The following is a 24,038-nucleotide window of genomic DNA, read 5'->3' on the forward strand; positions in this document are numbered from 1 at the left end:
TGCTGTGGAACTAAAACCTAGACATTGAATTACCGTGTCCGGAGTGACTGTTGGGCGAAGCATCGATGAAAAGCGACAGTTTGCTGACCTCCGGTGGTGAAAAGAAAGAAGTACTACTTCCAGCCTAACACGTGACTTTTTGGAGTTTAACAAATTGGACTCAACACGTAAGTATTAATAGTTTTTGTTCTACCGTTATATTTTTAAATACTGTACATAATTAGAAAAAACAAAATCACCAAAAGTGATTGCCCCTCCAGTGGGAGAGAAATAAAAGTGTTTGGATCACGCAACTCTCAAAGAGTCATCTTTTAATAAAATCATTTATTATCCAAATGACATTTTTTTTCCAAAGTAGATTTTTTTCTATATGGTGAAAAATTCATGGTTTTAAAATATAAATGAAATTACAATTAATTAATTAATTAATTACAATTATTTTCACAACAAAAGAAGAGGGAGAAAACTAGTCAAACTTTTTGATTTATTTATTGTATTTTACAGTAGTCTTGTTAATATCTCAATATTTATTAAATAACACATGGAAAAAAAGATTACATTATTGAAATTTCATCCAAATACGACCACACATGAAAAAGCTTTCACAACATGGACAAGGGTTTAAAAAAGGAAGGAAAAGAAAAGAAAGACATTTTGTGTTGTGAATGAACTTAAAGGCAAAAACCACAGCATCGTTTTCACAGTGTGAACTTTTCTCATCTTATAAACCTTTTCGCCGTGACGTCACACATACTTCCGTGTGGCAAAAGTTCAGATTGCACCACTTGTAAAGTTAAAAAGAAGATGCTACATCAGGTACATTGATTAAAAAAAAGAAACGCGGTGGAACAGGATTGTTAATCTGTTTATTGGTACAGATTTACTGTTTTGAAGCTGAAATTAAAAGCCACGGGGTAGGCATCTTGCATTGCCAGTGTCACTGAAAACTTCTGTTTGGTTTTCGCTGAAAAAAAAAAAAAAATCATCATCAGTGCATGTTTGACGCTAGGGTCCATGTATGGCGTATGGAGAGCCTCTCAAATAACCATCACTCTTTGCATCAACCATTCAGAGTACATTATCTCAGTACCGTAATTTACAGAGTTTAGGTTTACATTTCACAGAGAATTTGGTCCTGATCGGCTTTGCTTTCATTTCATTGTCGATGGTTCTGACAACATGATGCAGACTAATCTTTGAGTAACACTCGGCAATATAACTTATAAGAGAACATTTGTAATCGCATTCTTACCGATGAAATGTGCATGTAGCGCTTCTCCCAGACTTCTTGGTACAACTATATGCCACACACATGGCATTTTCGCCATGGAGTCAGAAAATAACGTGAAAATGGTGCGGTGAAATCAATGTATTCAAGTTAGCCATGCTTAGTGAGTGGCAACGCAAGATGGCTTCCAGTGGCTTCTCGCTACGGCGGGTAGGCGGCATTATATACGTCCATGGATTAATGGTGCGGATGTTTTTGGATGCTGAAATGAATATCGATGCTACAGCAGCGCTGTAGCTAGCTATAATATTTTGCTAAATTACTCGAAGCAAGTTTTCATCATCAATTTCAGTTCAAGTTAGCGGTAATCAATCATTTTCAGCCCCTGGAAGTACACTGACACCTCTTGATTGTGAAAAGGTCTATACGACAGCAAGTAGTAGTAGTAGTAGATGCAAAACCCTTTCACAGTAAATACAAAACATTTATGTATACCCGGAAAACAAACATTTTGGAGTGTATAAAATTCTAAATGTATCAATGTTTATTGTTTATCACTTCAACTCATGAGTGACTTCCCAGAATCTCATCCAGGTTGATGTCTTTCATCCAGTCGTCGTTTCCCGAGCCCGACTTGAGAAGGGAGTCTATGAAGTCCGAGTCTGTGTTAATACCCGGGACCGTGTTGTCTCCCTCTGGCAGGAAGTCGAAGGTGACTCGATTGGCTCGGCCACTCTGGTAGCTGCTTGAAGAAGTCTCGGCGAAGTTCCCCATGGCCGGAACCCGCTGCTCCGGAGAGGGCTGGTTTAGGTTGGGCTGGGTAGGTCGAGACCCGGCGTCTCTTATCAGCATCTGGAGGTCCGGTGCCACCTGGTTGGGAGGTCCAACCGGTCTCAGCTGGTACTGATGGTTCTGGGCTGGATCCAGCGTGTCGGTTCGCCGCCCGAGTCCGACAGGCTTGGCTGCCGAGCACCATCTCACGTTGGTCATCACGCCCCCCGGAGCCTGTCCCGCGACCAGGGATGAATGCGGGTCAGTCTTGGGCCTCGGGTGCGGCCCGCCCGCTCCGTTACTCATCCCGAAGGAGTTCCCTTGTGCGTTGGGGCCCAGGAATCGCACCTTATTTTGGTTTAGCGTCATTTGGTTGGGATTGGGGAATTGTCCTATGCAAGACGGTGGGTGACAGTCGTAACGGTGGTCTGATGGGCTCAACTCTGAAGCGGACCCACTGGGAAGGTGGCACGACATGGAATGAAGGTCCTTCTCGGGTACGGCGCTGGAAGACTGAGATGGATTTGCACCTGAACAGATAAGTGAGACCACATTTTGGAAGTAGCCTTACGAGAATCTCTTTTTGCAAGGGACCACCAATGGCAAGAATACACAAATAATTGTCGCTCATGAGTACCGCATTTTCCGGACTATAAGCCGTACCTTTATATAAGACGCACCCACTCTATTTGAAGAAAAAAATACTGAAAAAAAACATAAATAAGCCACACATTTATATATGCCGCACCTACCTGTATCTATGTTGAAAATGATTATATTTACTGCATTTGCAGAACGATTTTGACCTGCAAATGTACATGTTATGCACCTGAACAGATTATTTCGTAACAGTGCCTTTTAACACGGCAGCAACTTTGCTGATTAAAACGGAACTGAACCAAGAGAAAATAAAGTACTTATCTTCATTTGACTGCCCGGTGTAACTCCAGTTTGTCAGGTAACATTCTTTTATTGCTCTACTTCCGTATACCACCCAATGCACGAAATATTATTCAGAATGCCGTATTTCAACTAGTGGGCCTGCATAGAACATATTCTGGAAAAAAATATATTTGGGTTGATTCGCTCTTTAAAACTGAGAGGATGATAAAGCACCAACGGCATGCATTTAGCATGTACAGTACTCAATCATGAACCCATTTTTCATAAATGTTTTCGGTAATTCAAATTATTACCATTACTTTCACTTTTACTTTCAACCAAACGGGACAAGGATTCAAGTAAATAGGAACTGTTCTATGGTGTAGTCATTTGATTTTCATTTTGTGAAGTGAAGCTCACCTGGGAAGATGCTCCCGCCCACCACACTTCTTTTGTAATCCGGCGGCGGCCTGGTGAGGTGACGGCTGAACTGATCCGGTGAGTTGTCTTTCTCCTGCAAGGACATTTTGCTTTTTGTGGAATTCTCACAAAATAGAAAAGAATATAATTTACGAAAAAGGAGAAAAAAGTCTCAATTTCAAGAACGTAAGTCTTTTTCTCGAATAAATATGCCTTACAAGTTTGACTTCTTCATATATGTATATGGTGAATAAAAAGTGCCAAACCAAAAACTAATTGAGGCGCTTACAGCTCTGTGCGGTTGGGAAAGTTGCCTGTGCATGGCGGGAGATTTGGCAGGACCCCTCAGCGGGTGTGGGGGCAGCGGTGGGCGTGGCTGGCCCACACTTCCATTCGTGGCCAGCCTCGGTCCAGAGGAGACATCCTGACATCAACACATTCATTACATTGTTAACACACAGACAGAGACATTCGATCAATTTGTGAATATATGAATATATTTGACTGTTATCATTCGGAATGTTGTCAGACGTAACAGTGGGGCTAATTTGCATAACACAGTATTTTGTCATCATTGACCTGACAATCCAATTTGTCAAAACTTGACAAAAACATGATATACAACCCCTTTAGCCCGAGGAGAGGAAAAAAAATACTGGAGTCTGCACGTTGTGCTTTTATTCAATATTCTCCGTAAGTGGCGCAATAAACAAGTTGTGCCACTGGAGGGAGAAATTGTACAACAAATGTTTTGCCCTTCCTCCACAAACCTTACTGTTTTGATTGGTTAGACAACTCCCCTATGCAGATAAAAAGATACAGTACAATACAGAGAGATGAATGCTACTCTTTTCATCATTGCCACGAAAGGAAAATAAAAATCCCTGAGACTGCAGGAAAAATGTGCCAACACGAGAACACTTTTTATTGAGCTTTTACTGCTGCTGTCTAGCGTCTAGTGGAACAAGTGACACCATCACACTGATGAAAGACAAACACATTCGCGCACGCACGCGCACACACACGCCCCCCCCCCACCCATACTTAATGGGGATGTCAATCAACAGACAAGTGTGCTATGTGCAGCATATCCAAATCAGCATGCACTGTGTACATACACACTGTCAGTCATTAAAACCCTATCCCTGTCTTAAAAACCCAATTCTAAATACCGTAATAATCCTGGTAGGCTTGACACCCTACTTTGAAACCACAACCTGGGCTTGAACCTTTTCTTTGAAACACTAACTTCAAACCCTAGCCCGAGCTTGAAATGCAATTTTTAAACACCCTACCCTACCCAAACCCTAATTTGAAAGTCCTACCCTGTCTTGAAACCTTTATTTGAACCCTAACTTTGAAACACTAACTCTGTCTTCAAACATGAATTTGAAACACTAACCCTGGCTTGAATCCCAAACTCAGGCTTGAACCCAAATGCAAAACCTTAACTTCAAGCCCGAAGCACTCCCTCTTCGCACTGCTGTCCCACCTAATTTGAAACCGTATTTTTTGCCTTATAACCTCAATTTAAAATCCTACTTTGAAACCACAACCCTGGCTTGAAACGATAACTCTGGCTTCAAAAACAACTTGAAAACATGACTAACTTCAACCATTCATTAGTAACCGGAACTGCATTTGAAACCCTAATTCAAAGCCCTAACCTTGAAGTCCTCACTTGAAAGCCAAACCCTTTTTTGAAACTCCAATGCTGTCTTGAAACCTTAATTTGAAATCCTACCAGAGTCGTGAAACTCCTCTTTGATCATCTAACTCTGCTTGAAACACTAACTTAATACAAGTTGAAAACCTGACCCTGACTTGAACTCCCAACCCTTTTTTGAAACACTAACCCTGACTTAAAACCCTAATTTGAAACTCTAACCCTGTATTGAAACTACAGTGCGACTTGTCTTTCACAAACATGCATGTAATGTAACAATAAATTGAACACATTTTAGTGGAGTTCGTTCGTCACTATAGTTTGCTACATTGGTTGAGACGTTCCTTGTCAAAATTCACCAGCAGTGTTTGTGTACAATTTCTTCAACCTTTCACTTCCTGAAAGTGTCCCAATACTTTTGTCCCTACACAGCGATCTTGTTCCACCTTCGCTGAGCCCACTTTGGTTTGTATAAACGCGTAATCCCGATGTGTCATGAAGCTCTATTCCACGTTTCCTACCCCCTCCGTTTCTGTTTTTTTTTCTCTCCCCCTCTCTTTCTCGTCACAAATGCAAACCACATGTGGCATGAGCGAGAGCCCGGCGCAGGCGGCCGACAGCGATCCGGCCCCCGGGCCGACCAGGCTTGCCCGCTCTCACACTGCACTTCCTCAGACGCCGTCCCCGGGGAGCGCCTCGGCATCTGCGCTTGGCCGCGGCTCGCTTTCCCAGGAAACAAGCGCTCCCTTCATGCCGCCGGGCCCCTAAGCCCCCACCAACCCCCACCAGAATCTGCTGCTAACAAGCCGCAAGTTCATTCACAGGGACAGGATACATAGGATCAAATATCAATATCGGAACTGATGTCACACCGACACAAACTTCATGCTTCAATTCAATTTATTGTGCTGCTCCTTCTGGTGTGCCCGCCTTTGCCAACGGGGGGCAGTATAACACAGTCAAAAGCCACTTTCTTCCTTGTATTGTCATTGTCACAATTCTACTGAATGAGGTGCAATGCTATTAGACTTTTTTTTCAACAGAGGATGAAGAATATATGCGATGAATATTGTGATATTCTTGGACTCCATCATTCAATTCCAAATATCAGTTGCTTAAAGCAGTGGTCGCCGACCTTTTTTCTGCCACGGACCGGTTCATACAAGTCTATACCCTTCGCGGCCCTGTAACTATTGTGTGTGTGAAGGCGCATAGAACATAGCATTCCAAAGAATTTTCACTTACAGTTCAATGGATTGGGAAAAAAGTGTAGGCTATGAGAAATGTACGTGAGTGTAAAACTGTTTGAGTAGCAATCTGACACATTTTGATGTACATAGAGCACTCCATTGACCATTTTAATCAAATCGGTTCAGATAATGGATGGATGGATGGATTTTTATCTGTTGGATCTTTACTTTTTTCCGGACTGACGATAGAAAGACTGGCGGACCTTTGATATTCACTGACGGAAGCGCGGTTAAAATAACATGACGGACTGACCAACAGACGATTAACAGTTTGGTTCGGCTTGAAAAATAGACGGATTGACGGATGACGGATGGATACTGAGGCTGCTGACGGATGACGAATGACAGCCCAGCAACTTTAGTAAAATGCCCACCTCTGGTTATTAGCCAACATTCCGTCATAATCGCCCGCTGCCGGCCTTGTAGAGCATGTTCCTCTCACAGCTTGCAGCTTGGTATTTATTCTTCATTTTGAATTTATTGTATAACAAGTATTTAGAAGGGTTGGAACCATGTTGGGGGATTCGCAATGGCATAATAGAGGAGTATATCCACCCCCCCCCAAAATAAACTAAAATAAAATAGTGAACATAATAATATAATGCCAAATAATAATATAATAAAACATTTAAAAAAATAATAATAAAAAATCAACCTTTACTTCACTGGGGGGCTTGGAACCTATTACCCGCGAAAAGTGAGGGAAAAATATATAGCAATTTTTTTTTTTCTCGATATTATGGGCATACTTTCAAAATTGTCTGTGCGTCCTGTAAATAATTGTGGGTTTTATTTATTTTTTTCTCAAAGCTGCTACTTGAGAGGTGTGATTTTTAGTTCTCCTTTAAAGCAACAATGTGTTATATGTCAGTTTTTGTTGATTACGTCGGCGCCATGTGGACAAAAGCGGTAGTGTTTTGACAAAAGTCAACCACATTTCCCATGTGTCATGAAATCCCGAGCACTCGCTGGCCTGCAAATTGGACTGAATTATATTTCTATTTCCAGTGTCTGTAAGAAAGATGAATAGCGATGAGGTAATGAATCTAATTTCGTTTAAAAAATACTTTGGGTTTTTTTGTATGTTTTGGGGCTTCTGCCAGGACACAATAGTGTGTAGATGTTCGAATCGACTTTCGTCCTTATAGCGAAAGGAGGAAGTGAGTATGCCGTAAAGCAATTCAGGACATTTTTTTTTTTTTTTTGTGTGTCAGGGTTGCTCCCATCCTCCTCAAAGTAGCTTAGTGCCAGTAAAAGTGATACAGACCCCCCCAGGGCATGACAAAAGTCCTATTAAAGTACTTGTAAGTCAATGTTTCATCAAAAGAGTCGTGAACAATTTTTATTAAGGTTGAATTCTTGCCCAGTGCTGCTTTAACAGTGACAAGTCTTTTCTATTCACAATCACAAAAAGAACTAATTTATCTATCACTTTTTAAACTAACTAAATTCAATTTGATCAGCAATAAAACTGCATAAAGTCAAATAAATGTGCTTGCGTGTGTGTTGCAAGTGTGTTAAGAGTTAAACTGAGCATGTTGTGCTTCCCAACAGCACGAATGTGACTGTACAGTACCGTACGTTGGCTCCTCGTGCTCCAACATTCCCAAAGTATTACTCATCATCTCCCTTTTCTTCCCTTTGTAGAGCTGTTGTGCCCTGCTGTACTTTGTCCAACAACATTTTCACACGGTTTCACCATGAAAAGTGCTAAATAATCAAAATCGATAATCAAATACAGCAGCAGCGTTCATGACTGGATCGGTTGGAAGAATCACAATGCATGTCATCTGTGTCGTGTGTGTGCGTGTGCGTGAGTGTGTGTGTGTGGGGGGGGGGGTCTCTTTCAGGACCTCGATGTCTCCTGCATTACTAATTCACTTGAGTGTAGGAAGAGACGTCTCTTTCTCCTCCTTAGCTGGATTTTTTTAACCCTGCACATGCTGTCTACTCAAGACAATCACTGGATTATTCTTTTGAAAAACTGCACTGCTGTTGGTCAAGTCACCACCCCCTCCCCACCTCCCAAAAAAAAGAAATGTGATCCAGTGTGCAGCTTTTTTTTATTTTTTAAACCCAAAGTGAGTACCCTCCCTGAAATTTGCTATATGATTTTTTTACACTAATCTGTGTAAAGATTTCAGTAGTTCATTCAAATTTAAGTGATTTTAAAATGATTACAAAAGTCGCTTTGAGCCAGAACATATGCGGGCATTTTTTTTTGTCTTGTTATAGCAAGAAGAAAAGTTAGGCGGGTGCTGCAAGGTTGATGACAATAATGTCAAGAAAAATGAATAAATACTAAGAGTAATTTACTAATATATACATACATACACACACACACACACACATTATTTCAACTAGTGGGGTTGCATAGAACATATTCTTGAAAAAAATGTGTTTGGGTTGACTTCCGCTTTAAGTACACGATGTAATGTCATCTGATGCAAGTGCCAATTCATGTCTTTTCTGTAGCGTTTTTCCTCATTAGTTTCAAGGGTGAGATGAAGCCTATCTCAGCTGACTTTCTGTGAGAAGCCAGGTACACTCTGGACTGGCCGCTAGTCAATGACAGGGCACAAAGAACGGCTCAAACTCCCGTTCACACGTATTGACAATTCACCTTCAACTAAGTCATGTTTTTTGTCCACATTATGTCTCACACAAACGCAACAACAGATTCTGTTAAGTGGGGACAGTGCAAATCCGAACTCCGTGTGTGTGGGGGTGCGCGCGTGTGTGTGTGTGTGTGTGTGTACCACACACATCACCATAAATCAGTGATTCAACCTCGGGCACGAGGCTAAGCAGATTACTGTCATTTTCCACCACTTGTCCCTCTCAGCCAACAACCTCCAATTAGCAAATCCTGCTGCGCATATCAGCGGCCTGACAGCCAGCCGGCGCCCACAAATGAGAAGTCTTGCATGTTAATGTACCGTGCGCTGGCAAACTGCGTCAGCGTCAAAAACACTGTGAGGGGAGAATAGATATTCTGGGGGTGGGGGTGGGGGCGGGGGGCGCAAGCACAAGAGGGGGAAAAACCTGCCTGGTCCGAGAACAAACCACATCGCATTGTTGTTGTTTGCTACAGAAGAATTTTCGTCAAAACATGGTAAGATGCAGCAAAAGCAGTGCTTCTCAATTTTCTGTTACGCCCCCATACGAAGAAGAAGACATTCCAATATTTGCGTCAGTTTGAAAAGATATTTAAGTGTTTTGGGATCATAACGTGTGACATGTATACAACCGCAGAGGTCGTGGTCCGGCGTCCTCAAATTTCAAGTCATCAATTCTTTGTAGCGCAAGGGATTACTTTTTCTCAACTACGTTGAAGTGAATGGAGGAGCCTAATTTACAAAAAAGTAGTACTGTTGCCAACATATTGTGGCAAACTGGTGCCAAAGAACTATGCAGAAGTTGATGGATTTCATTTGGTCAAAAGTAGTGCTTTGTTGTGGCATCTATTGGTAATTGTAAAGCTTTTGGGGGGTGGGGGTGTCATTCCCTGACAATTACTGGCATCTTGGTGCCAAGGAACTATATTAAAGTAAGTTGAGGAGTTTCATTTAGACAAAAGTAGTCTTTGCTGCCATCTTGTGGCATTTATAAAATTGTTTTTGGGAGGGTCAATTATTCTATTCTATTCTATTTCAAAAAACAGTCAATGTTGCACAGATGTATAAAACCGAAATGAAGCATTTTCCCCCCAAATTGCATTTCGATGTCATGATTTTGAATTTGAATTTGATTAATTTTTTCAGTCCTACTCTCAATTCATCCATCAGTGAATGTTTCACAGGAAAAAAAAAGCGGACATTTGTAAATAGCGAATTGTGACTAGGCCGGTGTTCGGAGTAACTATATTTAAGGATGGTGCCCTCACCTGGTGATGTTGGTTCAGTTTGAAGGGCAGAGTCCCTCCGTGTAGGAGAGCCGACGACGAGGACATCTGCTGATTCTGGAAATTAAGAGGCGGAGGCGGCAGATTCGCCTGGTTCCGGGCCTCTGGAGGTGAAATCTGCTGTGGATGGTTGGTGGTCTTGTTGCCTCCTATCATTGACATCATGTGCCCCGAGGAGGGCGGTGGGACCGCTTTGGCGCTGAAGTGCAGCGTGGGCTTGGCGGCGAGCGGCTTCATCTCCACGTGGTGAACGCCGTTGGACTTGAAAAGGCAGTTGTTGACGCCCTTGCTCTGCGGGGGGAGCTTTGGCCGAGCCCCTTTGTCCTTGAAGGTGGGGCCCATTGGGGGGCCCCATCCGGCAAGACCTGCGGGCGGCGCCTGGTGGTGGAGAAGTGAGCCGGGTTGATGCTGGTTGGCCGCCATCTGCTTCAGCTGCTCCGCGTGGGAGATCTCCGGCCAGCAGGGCAGGGACCTCGGCGGTACCACCTGGGCTCCGGCCTTCTGCGCGGCCGTAGCGGCAGTGAGCGACAACGAGGGTCCCGCCGAGGCTGGCCGAAGCTGCGGCGAGCCGCCGTGGACATGAGCGTAATCGGGCGAGCGCTCCATCTTGATGGATCTCTCCACGGGGGAGCACAGGCGCGCTGAGCCGGGGCGGACCAGGTCCAGACCAAAGGCATCGTCCTGCTTTAGCATCTTCTCCAAGTCCAGGTCATTGAGGGGCGGCACCGACTTGGTCAGCTCATCGAAAAGGTCCTGCAGCTCCGGGTCGATCTGACCGCCGCCCTCGTCCTTGAAGTCGAACACGGCGTCGGCGTGGGAGCGGCCGCACGATGAGTGAGCCTCGGCAGGTTCCTTCTTCATCTCCTTCAGGGTGGCGTCGAACACGTCTGCCATCACGTAGTTCTTGCCATGAGCCGAGGGGCCTTGCGAGGAGTGGGCGTGCATAAAGTTGTGGTTGCCCGTGCCTTGCCCCAGACCGCCGCCAGCCTCCAACCGGACTCGCTTGAAGTCAGACCCGGAGAAAGTGCAGGAGATGGAGTTGTGCTTGGGGGCGTGTCCCTCTAGCTTCCGCCGTAAAGACCCTTGAAGCTGCAAAACACAACAAGAAACACAGACCGCTGCATCAGTTTCAGCAACACGGAATTGGGGGGATATTTGTCCATCCATCTATTTACTTTTAAATATTTTTTATCGTCATATTTATGATAGTTATTTATTCATGAATTTTTTTGTTTTGTACGTTTTTTTCCCCCATTTATTCACATATGTATTTTTTGTTTATTTTGCAATAGACGAGTAGACCGGGCCGGGCTGTGCATAGCAAAAATCGGTGCATACCTGACGCTCAAGATAAATGCAATGCATTGAAAAAGAAACAACAAACAAAACAATTAACACCCCAAAATAAGATGAAAAAACATAAAAATATCGATGTATACATTTAATACATAATTAAATATACATAATTAAATTTTGTAATTGATCGCGTTAAAACATTTAACGCATGCGCAGAATGACCGCCGATGCATAATCCCACTCAGAAGTGCACAGGGAGCAGCAGAGTGGACGCGTGTCGCCCGCGGGAGTATATAGATGCATTTCGAAAGATCAGGGCATCTTTAAATCTCAGAAATGTGAATAAAGTGTTTTGCCTCAGCGACTGAGGATGAGTAGAGAAGAGGGCTGTCTTGTCTTGTGTTCAGAAAGTCAGTTTAAAGTAGGAGCATAACGTGCTGATACCACCCACGTCATAGCACAGCATAATGTCAAATGAGCCAATCAAATTCGTGTGCGCTTCAGGGACCACTCGGAAAATATAAAGTCTAAGACTATTACAACGGCCACATATAAGAGTGTACATTACACACACACGCTTTGTTTGCACAAATTTGAAATATTTCTGCCACTGTTCTGAGGCCCTTTTGCGTTTTTGTAGTGAATACAAATTCTGTCTACTACAGAAAGAATGTTAATAATTTTAATTAAAAAAAAAATTGTCATCTAATGAGGATTTGTTGTTGTAATAAAAAAAGACATTACATATGAACAGTTGAATGTGTATATCCGTCTTGTGTCCTTTATCTTTCTATTCCAACAACAATTTACAGAAAAATATGGCATATTTTGGAGAACGAATTGCGATTAATTATGATCAATTATTTTTTAAACTATGATTAACTCGATTAAAATTTTTAAGCGTTTGACAGCCTTAACAACGACAGCACTGTTATACCCTGTTTGTACAAAATAACACATTAAAGAAGGCATACAGTTACTGTCAAATACAAGTGTTACTTAATGTAACGGCAACATAGCATACTGTTGCTGAGGTAAAGGTATCATATCATATCACAAGTAGTGATGTGAATAGGTTTCAAAATAGCACTCTCTTCATTCTTTTTGCCCATTCTAACTATTTATGTTCTAACACTTTTTCAAATAAACACTGATCGAGATCTTGTAAGGACGTTCCATTGTAAATTTGATTTTTGATCAAATCTGCACATCGTTGTAGGGAACGATAAGCTATTTTAGATTGATACACTGTCGACTATATTCACATCCTCCAAGTCGATCCCCTTCGCTGTGCTGCGGGATGAAGGCATCAAAATCCTCAACATGCATGACGCGGCGACGCTGTGAACCACGCAGCATCAGTAGAGGAGGCTCCTGCGTCACGCCGACATTTTCACCTTGATTAAATTGTACGGATGTAGCTCCAAACAACTGTTAAGAGCGCAAACAAGAGAGCGGGCTCCAGAGGCCCTTGGGCCGTGAGTCATCTCCGTGAAACGTGTGCCAGCTGGCGGGAATGACTCAAAACCGGTTCCCACAGTGGGGAAAAAAAGCACACGGACAGCACCACACAACAGGAGCGTGAGGAAAGCCTTTTACTACCACGCTGGCACACTTGATAAGGGAACATTTATCTAAATGATAACGCCACTGGGTAAACACTTTCTCACTGCAATTTGGCCCAGTGACTCCCAAGAGCGATGCTGTTATTGTGTTGCTATGGCAACAAACACAGTATATCATAGCAGGTAATATGAAGCATCCACTTTTGGGTGCGATTAGCACCACGGCTGTAAAGGAATCGGCGCATTCAGCCGAGGAAGAAGGATGTAACGACCTGGAGAAAGCTTTTAATGTATGCAAATGAGCAAGGCAGACAAAAGCCCCCGCTGCCCCCCCCCCCCCCTCACCACCCGCCCCACGGTGCGCCGACGTTATTGTCTTCCTCCCCATCGCCATCTAAAATAACTGTGTTGGAATTGCAGTTTAAACGGGAGCTTCGTGGCTTGCTTGAATATGTCCTCTTCTTGCAAATCTTTTCTCTCTTCTAATTTGGTTTACATTTGAGAGCATTCATTCATCTTTTATGTGACAAAATAGTCGATACAGGGTGTCCCAAAAGTCACTACACTTATACTTTATTCGAGGTCGTTCAATATTATGACAGACTTGAAGCCATTAACATTTGATGGTTCATATCACAGAATTTGATCAATAACGGTATAAACATACATAATAAATGTCTTGACCCGTTATGCATCCCATAATTTGCTTCATGTTTTCTGAAGACGCTAATTCCATTTTTGTTGTCCACAACAACCAACGCAAATGGATCTCAGTGTCTTCAAAGTTCCCTTTTTTGCTCGTTTTATAAATGGTCTGTTTTTGTCACTCAAAGCTGTCTTTGCCATCATGCCACCAGTGTTGCCGCACTTAACTTGAACTGATGTACTTGACTGAAGTAACTTTACTGATTACTTTGCTTTAAAAGGAACTTGTTTACGTTAATGATGATTTTTAAAAGTAAGTTCTGCTCATCTGTTATATTTAACAGATGCGTGATGGTCATGAAGTTGCTAAAAACTGGAACTGAACTGCAGCTGGAGACAGCCAATAATTTTTGCAACGCTGCTCCAATGTCAAAGGGCTAGTTTGCATCCAGTGTAAAAATTGTGCCAAACAAATCATGCGAGTGACGCACTGCGGCGACCCCTAAAGTCGAAAGTCAGCTGCAAGGTGACAAGAAAGCTTGAAAAAGGGTATCAACAGTGTTTGAATTTCAGCTTAGAAAATGGTGATGAACCTAAAAAAACAATTAAATAATTTTGTACTTACTTATTTTATTATCTTTTTTAGAGTTTTTTTTTATTTTTATTTTTTTTATTTATTTATTTTTAACCATTTTTAACTACGAATTTATGGATTGATTTAGATTTTTAATTTTTTATTTATTTTATTTTTTTTCATCAGCATGACATTAAGTTGGCCAGCCATGTCGCCATCATTTTATCTCTGGGCTTGTTTTGACAACATGGTGGTCTTATTTTCCACGCCTTTCACGGCATGCATGTAATGACAAGCCAAGCCCACCCTTATTCTAGCGGGCTTTTTCCTGGAGAGAAGGACTCTTCCTAGCACGAGGCATGAATAATGCAACTGGATATTGGATGTGTGGCAAAAAGCCACTGAGATACAAGGCCGGCCTCACAAACTCAAAAATAGAGCTCTCCCATCCACAATTAACGCTTTGTGCCATGGAGATTTGGATTCCATGTTGTTCAGTACAGAAATCCTGTCCATATTGCTGGTTATTTTTTTCTGGGAAACCTATCGCCAACTTTTCGCTGAAAATGCCACATGATGTACCAAAAAGAAGCAAAGTTCAGCCTGGGTTGTTAGTGGAAGTGTGGATGTACACGTGCACTTTGTGTGCATTTTTTTTTTCAAACTGAAAATCATCTGTAACTCATTTATTCGAAAGGCTAGTGTTATAAGAAGATGTTTTGACATGATATGGTAATTGATATGCTGTCATTTAAACTAGTAATATAGACAAACAGTTCTCTTGGGGGGGCAATTACTGCCATTTTTTCTGTCTCGATTTCTCATAAATAGCAAACAGTTTACTCTTCTGTTTTATATACAGCTCTAGAAAATAAATAAAAAACCTTTGGCGGTATTTATTTTTCTGCAAATAAGGGCTGTGAATTATATTTGTATTGTTGAATTTGTCAGTAATTTAGGAAAGAAAACAAACATGTTCATTCTACTGAAATAAATCAAAATAGCCAAATCAGAGAAAGTGATGATTTTGCAGTGGTCCCTTCATTTTTTTTCCAGAGCTATATATTAAAATAGTACACATAAGACCCCCCTCTAATGCCAGCCCAATATCCATTTAACGGCGGATAATCCCACTCACGAGCGCTGGGCCCCAAGATGGCCTCAAATCCTAATGATAGATCTGCAAGTCATCTGAAAATAGATTTTTTGATTAACATTTAATGAGCTGGATAAGCTCCGAATCACTCAGATGCATTTGCGCTCTCTGTGAAAGTCGAGTATGGTCAAATCTAAGTCGTGCCCTAAAACACTTTTACACCCCAAATTGTCAGCTCGTGATCTCAGCGACATAACCGTGGATGCAATTTCATTGGAAATGCTTAACCCTCGTTTGTCTGCGCAGCTTTCAAGCCGCCTCAATTCCTGCTGGGCCGAAGCTGACAAGTCGAGCAGTCTGGACTGACACTGAGCGAACGGGAAGGGGGCTCCAGGCCGGCGTGACACCACCCGAGCCTCCAGGTGGCATCAGTCTGAGCGTTTCTTTCAAGATGAGTGGAAGGACGAGCTGGCCAGCTCGGAGGCAGCTCAAGCGAGGTACACGTACTGTATAGCGACAATCATCATAAGCAGATCCTTTCTTACTCCATAATTTGGCCTTTCCATCGCTTTGGTAGAGGTTTATCTAACTTTGTTCCAAAACATTTGTGGCTCATTGTATGCACATTTTTGCAAAATCCAATCTGATCCAAAACACACAAGCTCATCTGTGAAGCATGGTGGAGGTTATGTCATGGCTTGGGCTTAAGATGCTTCTTGAACAGGCTGGCTAGTCTTTATTGATGATGTAAGTCATGATGGAAGCAGCAGAATAAATTCGGAAGTCGACAAAACCCTTTTGTCTGGCAGTTTACAGAAAGATGCATCCAAACTAATCGGGAGAAGCTTCATCATGCAATAAGTCAGTGACCCAAAACACACTGCCAATACAACAAAGGACTTCATCAGGGGGAAACGTGGAAGGTCTTAGACTGGCCGAGTAGATCACCGGACCTTAACCCAATAGAGCATGCATTTTACCTCCTGAATAGGAGAATGAACCGAGAAACCCACAGAAACAAACAAGCAGAGCACCCTGGGCATTTCATTACATTTTCTTGGTCCGTTTATCGCCTTCCGCCTGCAGCCGGATTACCCTTAAACCATCTGCCTGTCCAGCATTTTGTCCGGCCTGACTAAACAGTAATCCCCTATAGGCCGGTCCGCTTATCATTTTAAACATTCTTCCGTCTACCAACTTTGGCCAACTTCCACGAGCACCCCCACCACCGCTGAACGATATTTGAAACAAAACACTCACTGTGGCATGGAAGCCTCACTGCGGCCGGAAGCGAATCGGTCTCCTTTTAGGACCCAGGAGCTGTCATAAAGCCTCGGCTGCGGCCGGCGGGAAACGGAAGCCTCGCCGCGGCCATTGAAGCCTCACCACGAAAATAGACGATTACATGGACGTAAAAAATGGGCTACCGGCTAGTCCGTTCATTTTTTTTAAGTTTCCCTTCTTTCATTTTGCGCCTACACAATGGTCATCTGTCATAGGCGGATAGACGGACCGGTCCATTACATCGGTGGAATGCCCAGCTCTGCCAACATGAACTAAAAGAGGCTGCAGTAAAGGCCTGGAAAAGCATTTCAAATGAAGAATGCAATGGTGAAGTCAATAGGTCGCAAGCTTGATACAGTCATTGCAAGTAAGAGTTATGCCACCATATGTTAAATGTTATGCATTTGAAGTAAAAACACAAATGCATACATTTGTAATAGAGACTTACTGCAATGGATATAATGACAGCGTCTCCGGCCACTGTCTAATTCCTGAGGTTGAACGAAAGCTCCTTAATAACGTGAGAGACGTTTGAATTATTGAAAGGAAGGTAAGCGAAGTCGCTCCCAGGCACATTCAGACAAATCAGGTCAGGGACGGGGCGAGGACGCTGATGATGCGGAGATTCATCCTCGCGCAGTCTTTTGTCCTGCATGCACTCCATGCATGTTTTGTGTCTACACCAGGTGCTTAACATGCCCGCAATGTCCCAGGATGGAAACATGGTCATTTGACCCAGTGGGTTTCAAACTGGGGTCTGCCCGGTAGAAATTGGGGGTCACAAAAGAATTTGCAAAAATCATTCCTACATAAGTTGACCGCTCCTATGCTCCTTTCTTGTCATGTAAAACCAAATGGATTTTTCATGATTTTGAAGCCTTTTATGTATTTGCCAATTTTTGTAGTCATTCAAGTTTTGCACTTGAACTCTATGGTGTGTCAAATTAACAAGACATTTATTTTAATTTCACAAGTTCCTTTCAATTAAACAGGGCATAAATATTTAGGTTAAAATGTTCAAAATGAAATCATTCCTATGGCATTTATTGATGCATATTGCAGTTATGTTTAATTGGTGAAAGAAGAAAGATTTTCACTCGTATGGTCCATGGAGTCTCCCGCCAAAAACGGAGAACGCTTGATTAAGTACAACAAAACAGACGTGTCGAGGGGGTTCACGCAGGTTCACGCTGTGCTTTTGTGCTAATCAGGGCACTGCAGTGGTGGGCTACTTCTGGCCTCATCAGCACTTTGCCTCCCCACGCACTTCCTGACACACTTGTCTCTCATGGAGGCAGCCCTCGGGAGAAAAGGATGAGCAGCAGTGGAGGGAAAAAAAATGATATATGTAGGGAAAAAAGAGTGGGAGAGAGTCAACCTCGGGGAAATGAGAAGAGACGATAAGGGCAGCTTTGAAGAGAAATCGTGCATTATATTTACCCAAGGCCATTTTTTTGCGCATTAAATATTCAGCTAGACACATTCAAATATTAGTTCTCCATTATCCCAACGCGCAAGATTAGAAGGCGATATTCACATTAGTCCAAGACTCTTTGTTTCGGAGTCAAACAGACGACTTGAAGACTTGTCCCTCAAGGGAGGGATTGGGGATCAGTTAAAATCAATAGTTTTCTTGTTCTAGCAGGAAAGCAGGAAGCAATAATGGCCCAAAGTCTTGATAGTGTACAAATCAGCTCCAAAGAGGGACATTTCACGGAATTTCATTAAAGCTGTCTTGGGCCATGCTCAAAATCACAAGGGTTCGTACGCTGATGTATGATAAGCGAGAGTGGAACATTTGATTGGAAACACCAACATGAAAACAAGTTGCGACTGACATCCTGAGTAACTAATAACTAATCAACCAGCATTAATTATTAGATAGTATCAATTATGTACCAAACTAACTAGCAACTAACTAGCAACTAACCTTTTTTTTTGGGGGGGGGGGGGGGGGGGGACACGGAATGACGAAACGTAGGGACGGAAGCGCTTTAAAAGGATGAGGACGGACGGATTTATTTTTATAAGGACTGAGACACGATGATGGAAGGCTGCCCAGGTCGCAGACGGAGGACGCAGGGCTGGACCGGCAAAATAGGATCAAGTGGCCATCTCTGCCAACGTCACATACTGACTGACTGACTGACTAACAAACTATTCCATAAATATTGTGCTTTCAACAAAAATACATAGCTTATTGATTGATTATACGGACTGAGATTGAGTGTCATTGGGTATGATCGCCTTCGAAATCAATTGCCTGGAATAGCTGAGTAGAAACTGAGGGGAAGCGCTCTGACTTAGAGCATTATTTTAACCTTTTGATCTCACTTACCATGGCCACCCGGTGATGAATATCACTCCAAATCAATAGGATTCTTGGGTTCACTTCAACTTCAAGCTAGTGAGAAGTAGCCAGCGGTGACAAGTTGTCACAGGGCATCAACTGAGGCTTGCCAAGCGCTCCTGACGCTGCTGTCGCCTCTCATCTGGAGAGCTCGCTAAAGCTCTCAATGACTTTTTCGGAAGGACGGCGCTGCACTAGCAGCTGGAACTCACTAGCACAACAGCAGGAAATCAAGAAATTGACAGTGGAGTAACTAGCACGTCACTCCGTTCGACAAGCATACTTCTAAGGACATATTACAGATAACGGAAACGTCATGAATATTCCAGCTTTCCCGAAAAAATATTATTGTAATGTGTTTTTTTGGATGAGGAAAATCACACTCTATAATATTGTGCATGTAGTAATAGCATAATTAAATAGAAATTTGTTTTTACATTATAATAATAATATAAACATAATAAAGTCATGAAGACACAAATGAGTAACTAATTAAAATTGTTTTTCAAAGCGGAAAAAAGAAAATATGTGAGTGATACGTCTGTCGACTTGTGTTTGTGCACCGTTTATGTTATACAAATAACCATTATGATAACGCCATGATGATGAGACTCGTAAGCCCATTATGTGTTAGAATTAAGCGTATTTTCAGGCAAAGTTTTTGTGGTTATTTTAAATACATCAAGTGTAATTCTCTGCTTAATTAGTTTGGCAGTACACGTCAAGTGTGAGTTACTTGGAATTTTATAATGCCACCTACTGTAGATGATATACATACACTGTACAGTGGTTCCCCTGCTCTTCGCTGGCAAATAGCGAGAATCTGCGTATAATTGATGCCCATTTTAAACCAAACCAATGAAAAAACATTTTAAAATCCCAGTGCAAACACTCCTAAAAAGGCAGCTGCCACAAAACAACCTCAGGCGCCGCCCCAGACCCCGCCAAAGGAAAAGGCCGGTGAAGCGGGAGAACGCAAAAAAAAAACAACCCTTCCTGTTTTCAAAGACGGCTCCGAAGGCATGCAGAGGCCGTTTCCTGCTTGCTGGGCCATCTTCACACATTTTGGCTCGCCGTGCAGCTGTGTAGCAACACGGGCCAACAATGCCACGGCCGGGTTGCGCAACGTACACGCTCCCACACCGAAGGCTTCCATCAGCAAGGAGTGCCGTTGTCTAGTCCGCAGTCGTGCATAAACATAGCGAGCGTTGTTGTGCTGAGATGATCTTTAATGGCGGCCAAGCGAGGAGGTTTCAAAGCAGGCTCCGGATAGCTTGTGTGAATGCAGCGGAGAGCTCTTTACCATCCATTTGATGTCCCGCGGGAAAGCTGAGCTGAGTGCCTAATGTTGTGCTAATGCTAATTCACTCAGCTTGGGCTTTGAGACCAGAGAATGACAACTAATGACCTTTTTGGGGTTCTACAGGCAAATATGGGGGAAGAGAGAACATTTCACTGGCTGACTAACTAACTAACTTAATTTTGAACCATTGACATAACAACTTTCTGTATTGATGGCTTAACTAGCTTACTTCCATATCAATGATATAAATGAAAATAAGTTTCATATCAATGATGTAACTATAAAAACTAATCACACATTTTCATTTCAATGATGAAACTCACTAAATAACTAGTATCAATAAAGTAACTGACAACTACAACAACTAATGAACAAAATAACTAACATCAATGTCATAACTAACAAAATAAATGTTTGCATCAATGACATAACTAAACAAAAACTTTTGCATCATTGACAATCAACTGAATACTTAACTTTTGTATCAATGAACTAACTACCTATATTTTTTTAATCAATGTAACTAACTAACCAGATAACAAACCAACTTTGATTTTAATTGCATACCGGTAACTAAATAGCTAACGAATGTTTGCATCAATAACGATAACTAACCTCATATTTGTCGTATCGATGTAGCCAACTAACAAAATTACTTTTGTATCAACAAACTAAGGGCCAGACCAAATAGTAATCGCGGAAGGGGGTAACTAACATTTTTATCAATGATGTGAACAGAGCATGTAACAACTAACATTCATATCACTGAAGTAACAGGTTACCTAATGCCGACGTTAGACTACATGACTATAGCGCAATTCTGGGCCGACGGACTCATCGCCGATTTTGAGTTGTCTTGACACATCGTAGCCCGTGTAGTGTGACATACTCAATTGTTTGATTAATTTTTTGCCGTCTGGCATGCTTCACGACCACCACGGCAAAAGTCTGGCATGTTAGAAAATTTGGACATCTTGCCGCATAGTGTCGAAGGATGACGTATCCTACGTCATCCTTCGACTGGTTCTTCGGCGTTGACCAATAGGAAGACAGTACTCTCCGACTTATGACGAGCGACTGGATGTGGCGCGCACAAACTTATGAACTTATGAACAACGCACATGCACCTCTGTCGACAAGACTAAACAGCTGCTTGTCCCAACTCCGTTTACATAAATTACAGCTGCTTGTCCCGCCTCCGCGATAGACCTGCACCTGCACCAATTTTGACGGAAGCACGCGACGATTGGGCAGGGTCTGATCAATGACGGACTTGTAGTGTGACGTCTTAGCTGGTACAAGTCACAGAACGATATTATCTTGTAGTCCGACAGCGCGACCCTCGTGAACGACAAAAAAGTCGTGTAGTCTGAGAAGGCCATTAATAACTAACATTCATATCAATGATGTGATTCACTAACTAAATAAAGTTTTGCAACAATTGTGTACCCAACCAACTTTGATTTGTATAAATGTTTTAACAAAGTAACTGTCTACGCGATTAGTGAAGGTTCTAAGGAACCAGCGCTGGGCATACCGCCTATGTGACTGACCGGTCTGCCGATTCGCCGATTTTGGAGGCGATAAAGGATGGACGGGAAACTTAAAAGAAATAGTCGGACTAAGCTTAGTTGGAAGCCCATTTTTTACAGTCTATGTAATCCTCTATTTTTGTGGTGAGCCCCCCCGCCCCGCTCCCGCCGCTGGGCGTTATATAAAACGAAGGACTCACCGCGGCATGGAAGCCTCACGGCGGCTGGACTAAATGTTCATTAAACGCGTCGGGGCTTCCGAGGTCCTGAAAGGTACATACAACAAAAAAGGTCCTGGAAGGTGCTAAAAGGAGACACTATTTAGTCCGGCCGTGGTGATGCTTCCAGGCCGCCTCGAGTCTTTCGTTTCCAATATCGCCCAGCGCAGGGTGGGCTATATACAACTATATAACAGTGTGTGTCTTGTTGTTTTTCCCCTGCCACTGGATGTGTCATCATGCATATGTGATGTTGTGTTTTGGCCTCTGGGAAACGTCAGGCACATGATAAATGTTTAGAGGTCAAATATTTCCTGCATCCCCCACAGTTGTTGCCCCTCCTCAGCGCCACGACCACGCCAAAAAATAAACCCGACAAAAAAACAAAAGAAAACTTTCCCTCGCTTTCTCCTCCAGTGCAGTTCCGCTCAGAGCTTATTTGGAGTGGTGTACTATGGACAAAACTAATTTTTTTGTTGTTTTGCTTTCTAGCTACATTTCTAGCTACTTCATCACATCATTCATCCAAAATGTTAGTTTGCTAGTTCCAGTTATATAATTATGTCATTTATACGAACATTAGTAACGTTATTTATCAATTCAGCTAGTTACATCATTGATGCATAGGTTAGATTGGTTATTTACCAGTTAGTTATATCATTGATATGAGTTAATATAGGTTAGTTGGGATTGGCCAACATGGCGGAGTTGTGCGCTCTCCTGTGTGACTTTCTAGTATGTCTGCCAAGGTTTTCAAGCACAGCCTGAGGGCTTCGTGTTGACAAGTTAACAAGCCACTGCAAGTGGGCTGCCGCTAAATCTGCACTCGGAGTTTAACGTGTGAGGATAAGCAGCTTGGGTTTTAAGTCAAAGAAAACACAGAGCTCTCTCATGGCCATCATGTACATTGCTTAACTAACAGTGGTATCAAATTATATGTTGTCACTGCCCTGTGAAAAATCACGCATGTCTAATTTTTGAATTGTTTTTCATTTCCACCCAATGTCTAACAAGGAGAAACCATTTACGTAAAATAAGAAAAATGAAAAAAATGGACATAAGCGTTTTTCACAGGACAGCGACAATATGACGGTTTAAAACTAAATAACCGACTAACCAGTAACTAACCAACACATTTTTGCATCAACGATTTAACTAAAATAGCCAACAAATTTTGGCATCAATTACATACAGTATAAGTAATTAACTACATTTTGTATTCAAGATAATAACTAAATCACTAATTGATAACGGTCTTCCTAAATTTTGGATCAAAGTAATGGATTAACTAGCTACCATATACAATGTATAAGTAACTAACAGACTAACTAACCAAGATTTGTATTGAGTGGGGCGGCACGGTGGGTGACTGGGTAGCACGTCGGACTCAGTGCAGAGGTTGTGGGTTAGAATCCGGCACTCGTCTACCTGCGTGGGTTTTCTCCGGGTACTCCGGTTTCCTCCCACATTCCAAAAACATGCATGGTAGGTTAATTGAACACACTGAATTGTCCCTAGGTATGATTGTGAGTGTGAATGGTTGTTTGTCTTTGTGTGCCCTGTGATTGGTTGGCAACCAATTCAAGGTGTACCCCGCCTACAGCTCGAAGACAGCTGGGATAGGGTCCAGCACCCCCGTGGGATAAGCGATTTGGATAATGGATGGATGTTTTGAGTGTAACTAACTTGTATAAATTATTTAAAACTAACTTACACTTGAATTAATGCACACATCGACTAAGTTACATTTTTACTAACTTAGTCATCGACTTACTTCATGATCCATATGAAGCATCAACCTAACTAACCAACTAACTGCACCTAATTGACTTGTATAGTCAATGATTTCACTAACTTACATTTGAATCAATGCACTCATTGGCTAACTTACACATTTATTAACTTACTAACTGACTGATTGACTAACATTTTGTATCAATTAACTAACTTGTGTTTAGAAGCCAACCAGCCACTGCACTCTCATCTTAACAAGTGTGGGAAAAGCAACTTTTTGCCTCAAGTCAAAGCAAACACAGTGATCTCCAGTTAAGACA

General features: G+C 42.3%; 1 protein-coding gene across 2 annotated transcripts in view; it reads right to left on the reverse strand.

Annotated features, from left to right (window-relative positions):
• Nucleotides 1–470: 470 nt before the first annotated feature.
• Nucleotides 471–24,038, reverse strand: part of maml2 (mastermind like transcriptional coactivator 2) — a 44,070-nt gene continuing 20,502 nt past the window's right edge. The window contains exons 2-6 of one of the 2 annotated variants that reach the window (XM_086036314.1): nt 10,104–11,210; nt 3,591–3,725; nt 3,302–3,395; nt 2,348–2,529; nt 471–2,233 (exon numbers count right to left, since the gene is read on the reverse strand). In XM_086036314.1, the coding sequence (XP_085892440.1) occupies nt 1,793–2,233; nt 2,348–2,529; nt 3,302–3,395; nt 3,591–3,725; nt 10,104–11,210 (1,959 nt within the window). In that variant the 3' untranslated portion in view covers nt 471–1,792. Of the gene's footprint in view, nt 2,530–3,301; nt 3,396–3,590; nt 3,726–10,103; nt 11,211–24,038 lie in introns of both variants that reach the window. The other variant, XM_086036313.1, reaches the window with a different exon arrangement.

The sequence above is a fragment of the Filicampus tigris genome, chromosome 7, assembly GCF_054856515.1.
Source record: "Filicampus tigris isolate MCC_2025a chromosome 7, RoL_Ftig_1.0, whole genome shotgun sequence".
Classification (NCBI taxonomy): Eukaryota; Metazoa; Chordata; class Actinopteri; order Syngnathiformes; family Syngnathidae; genus Filicampus; species Filicampus tigris.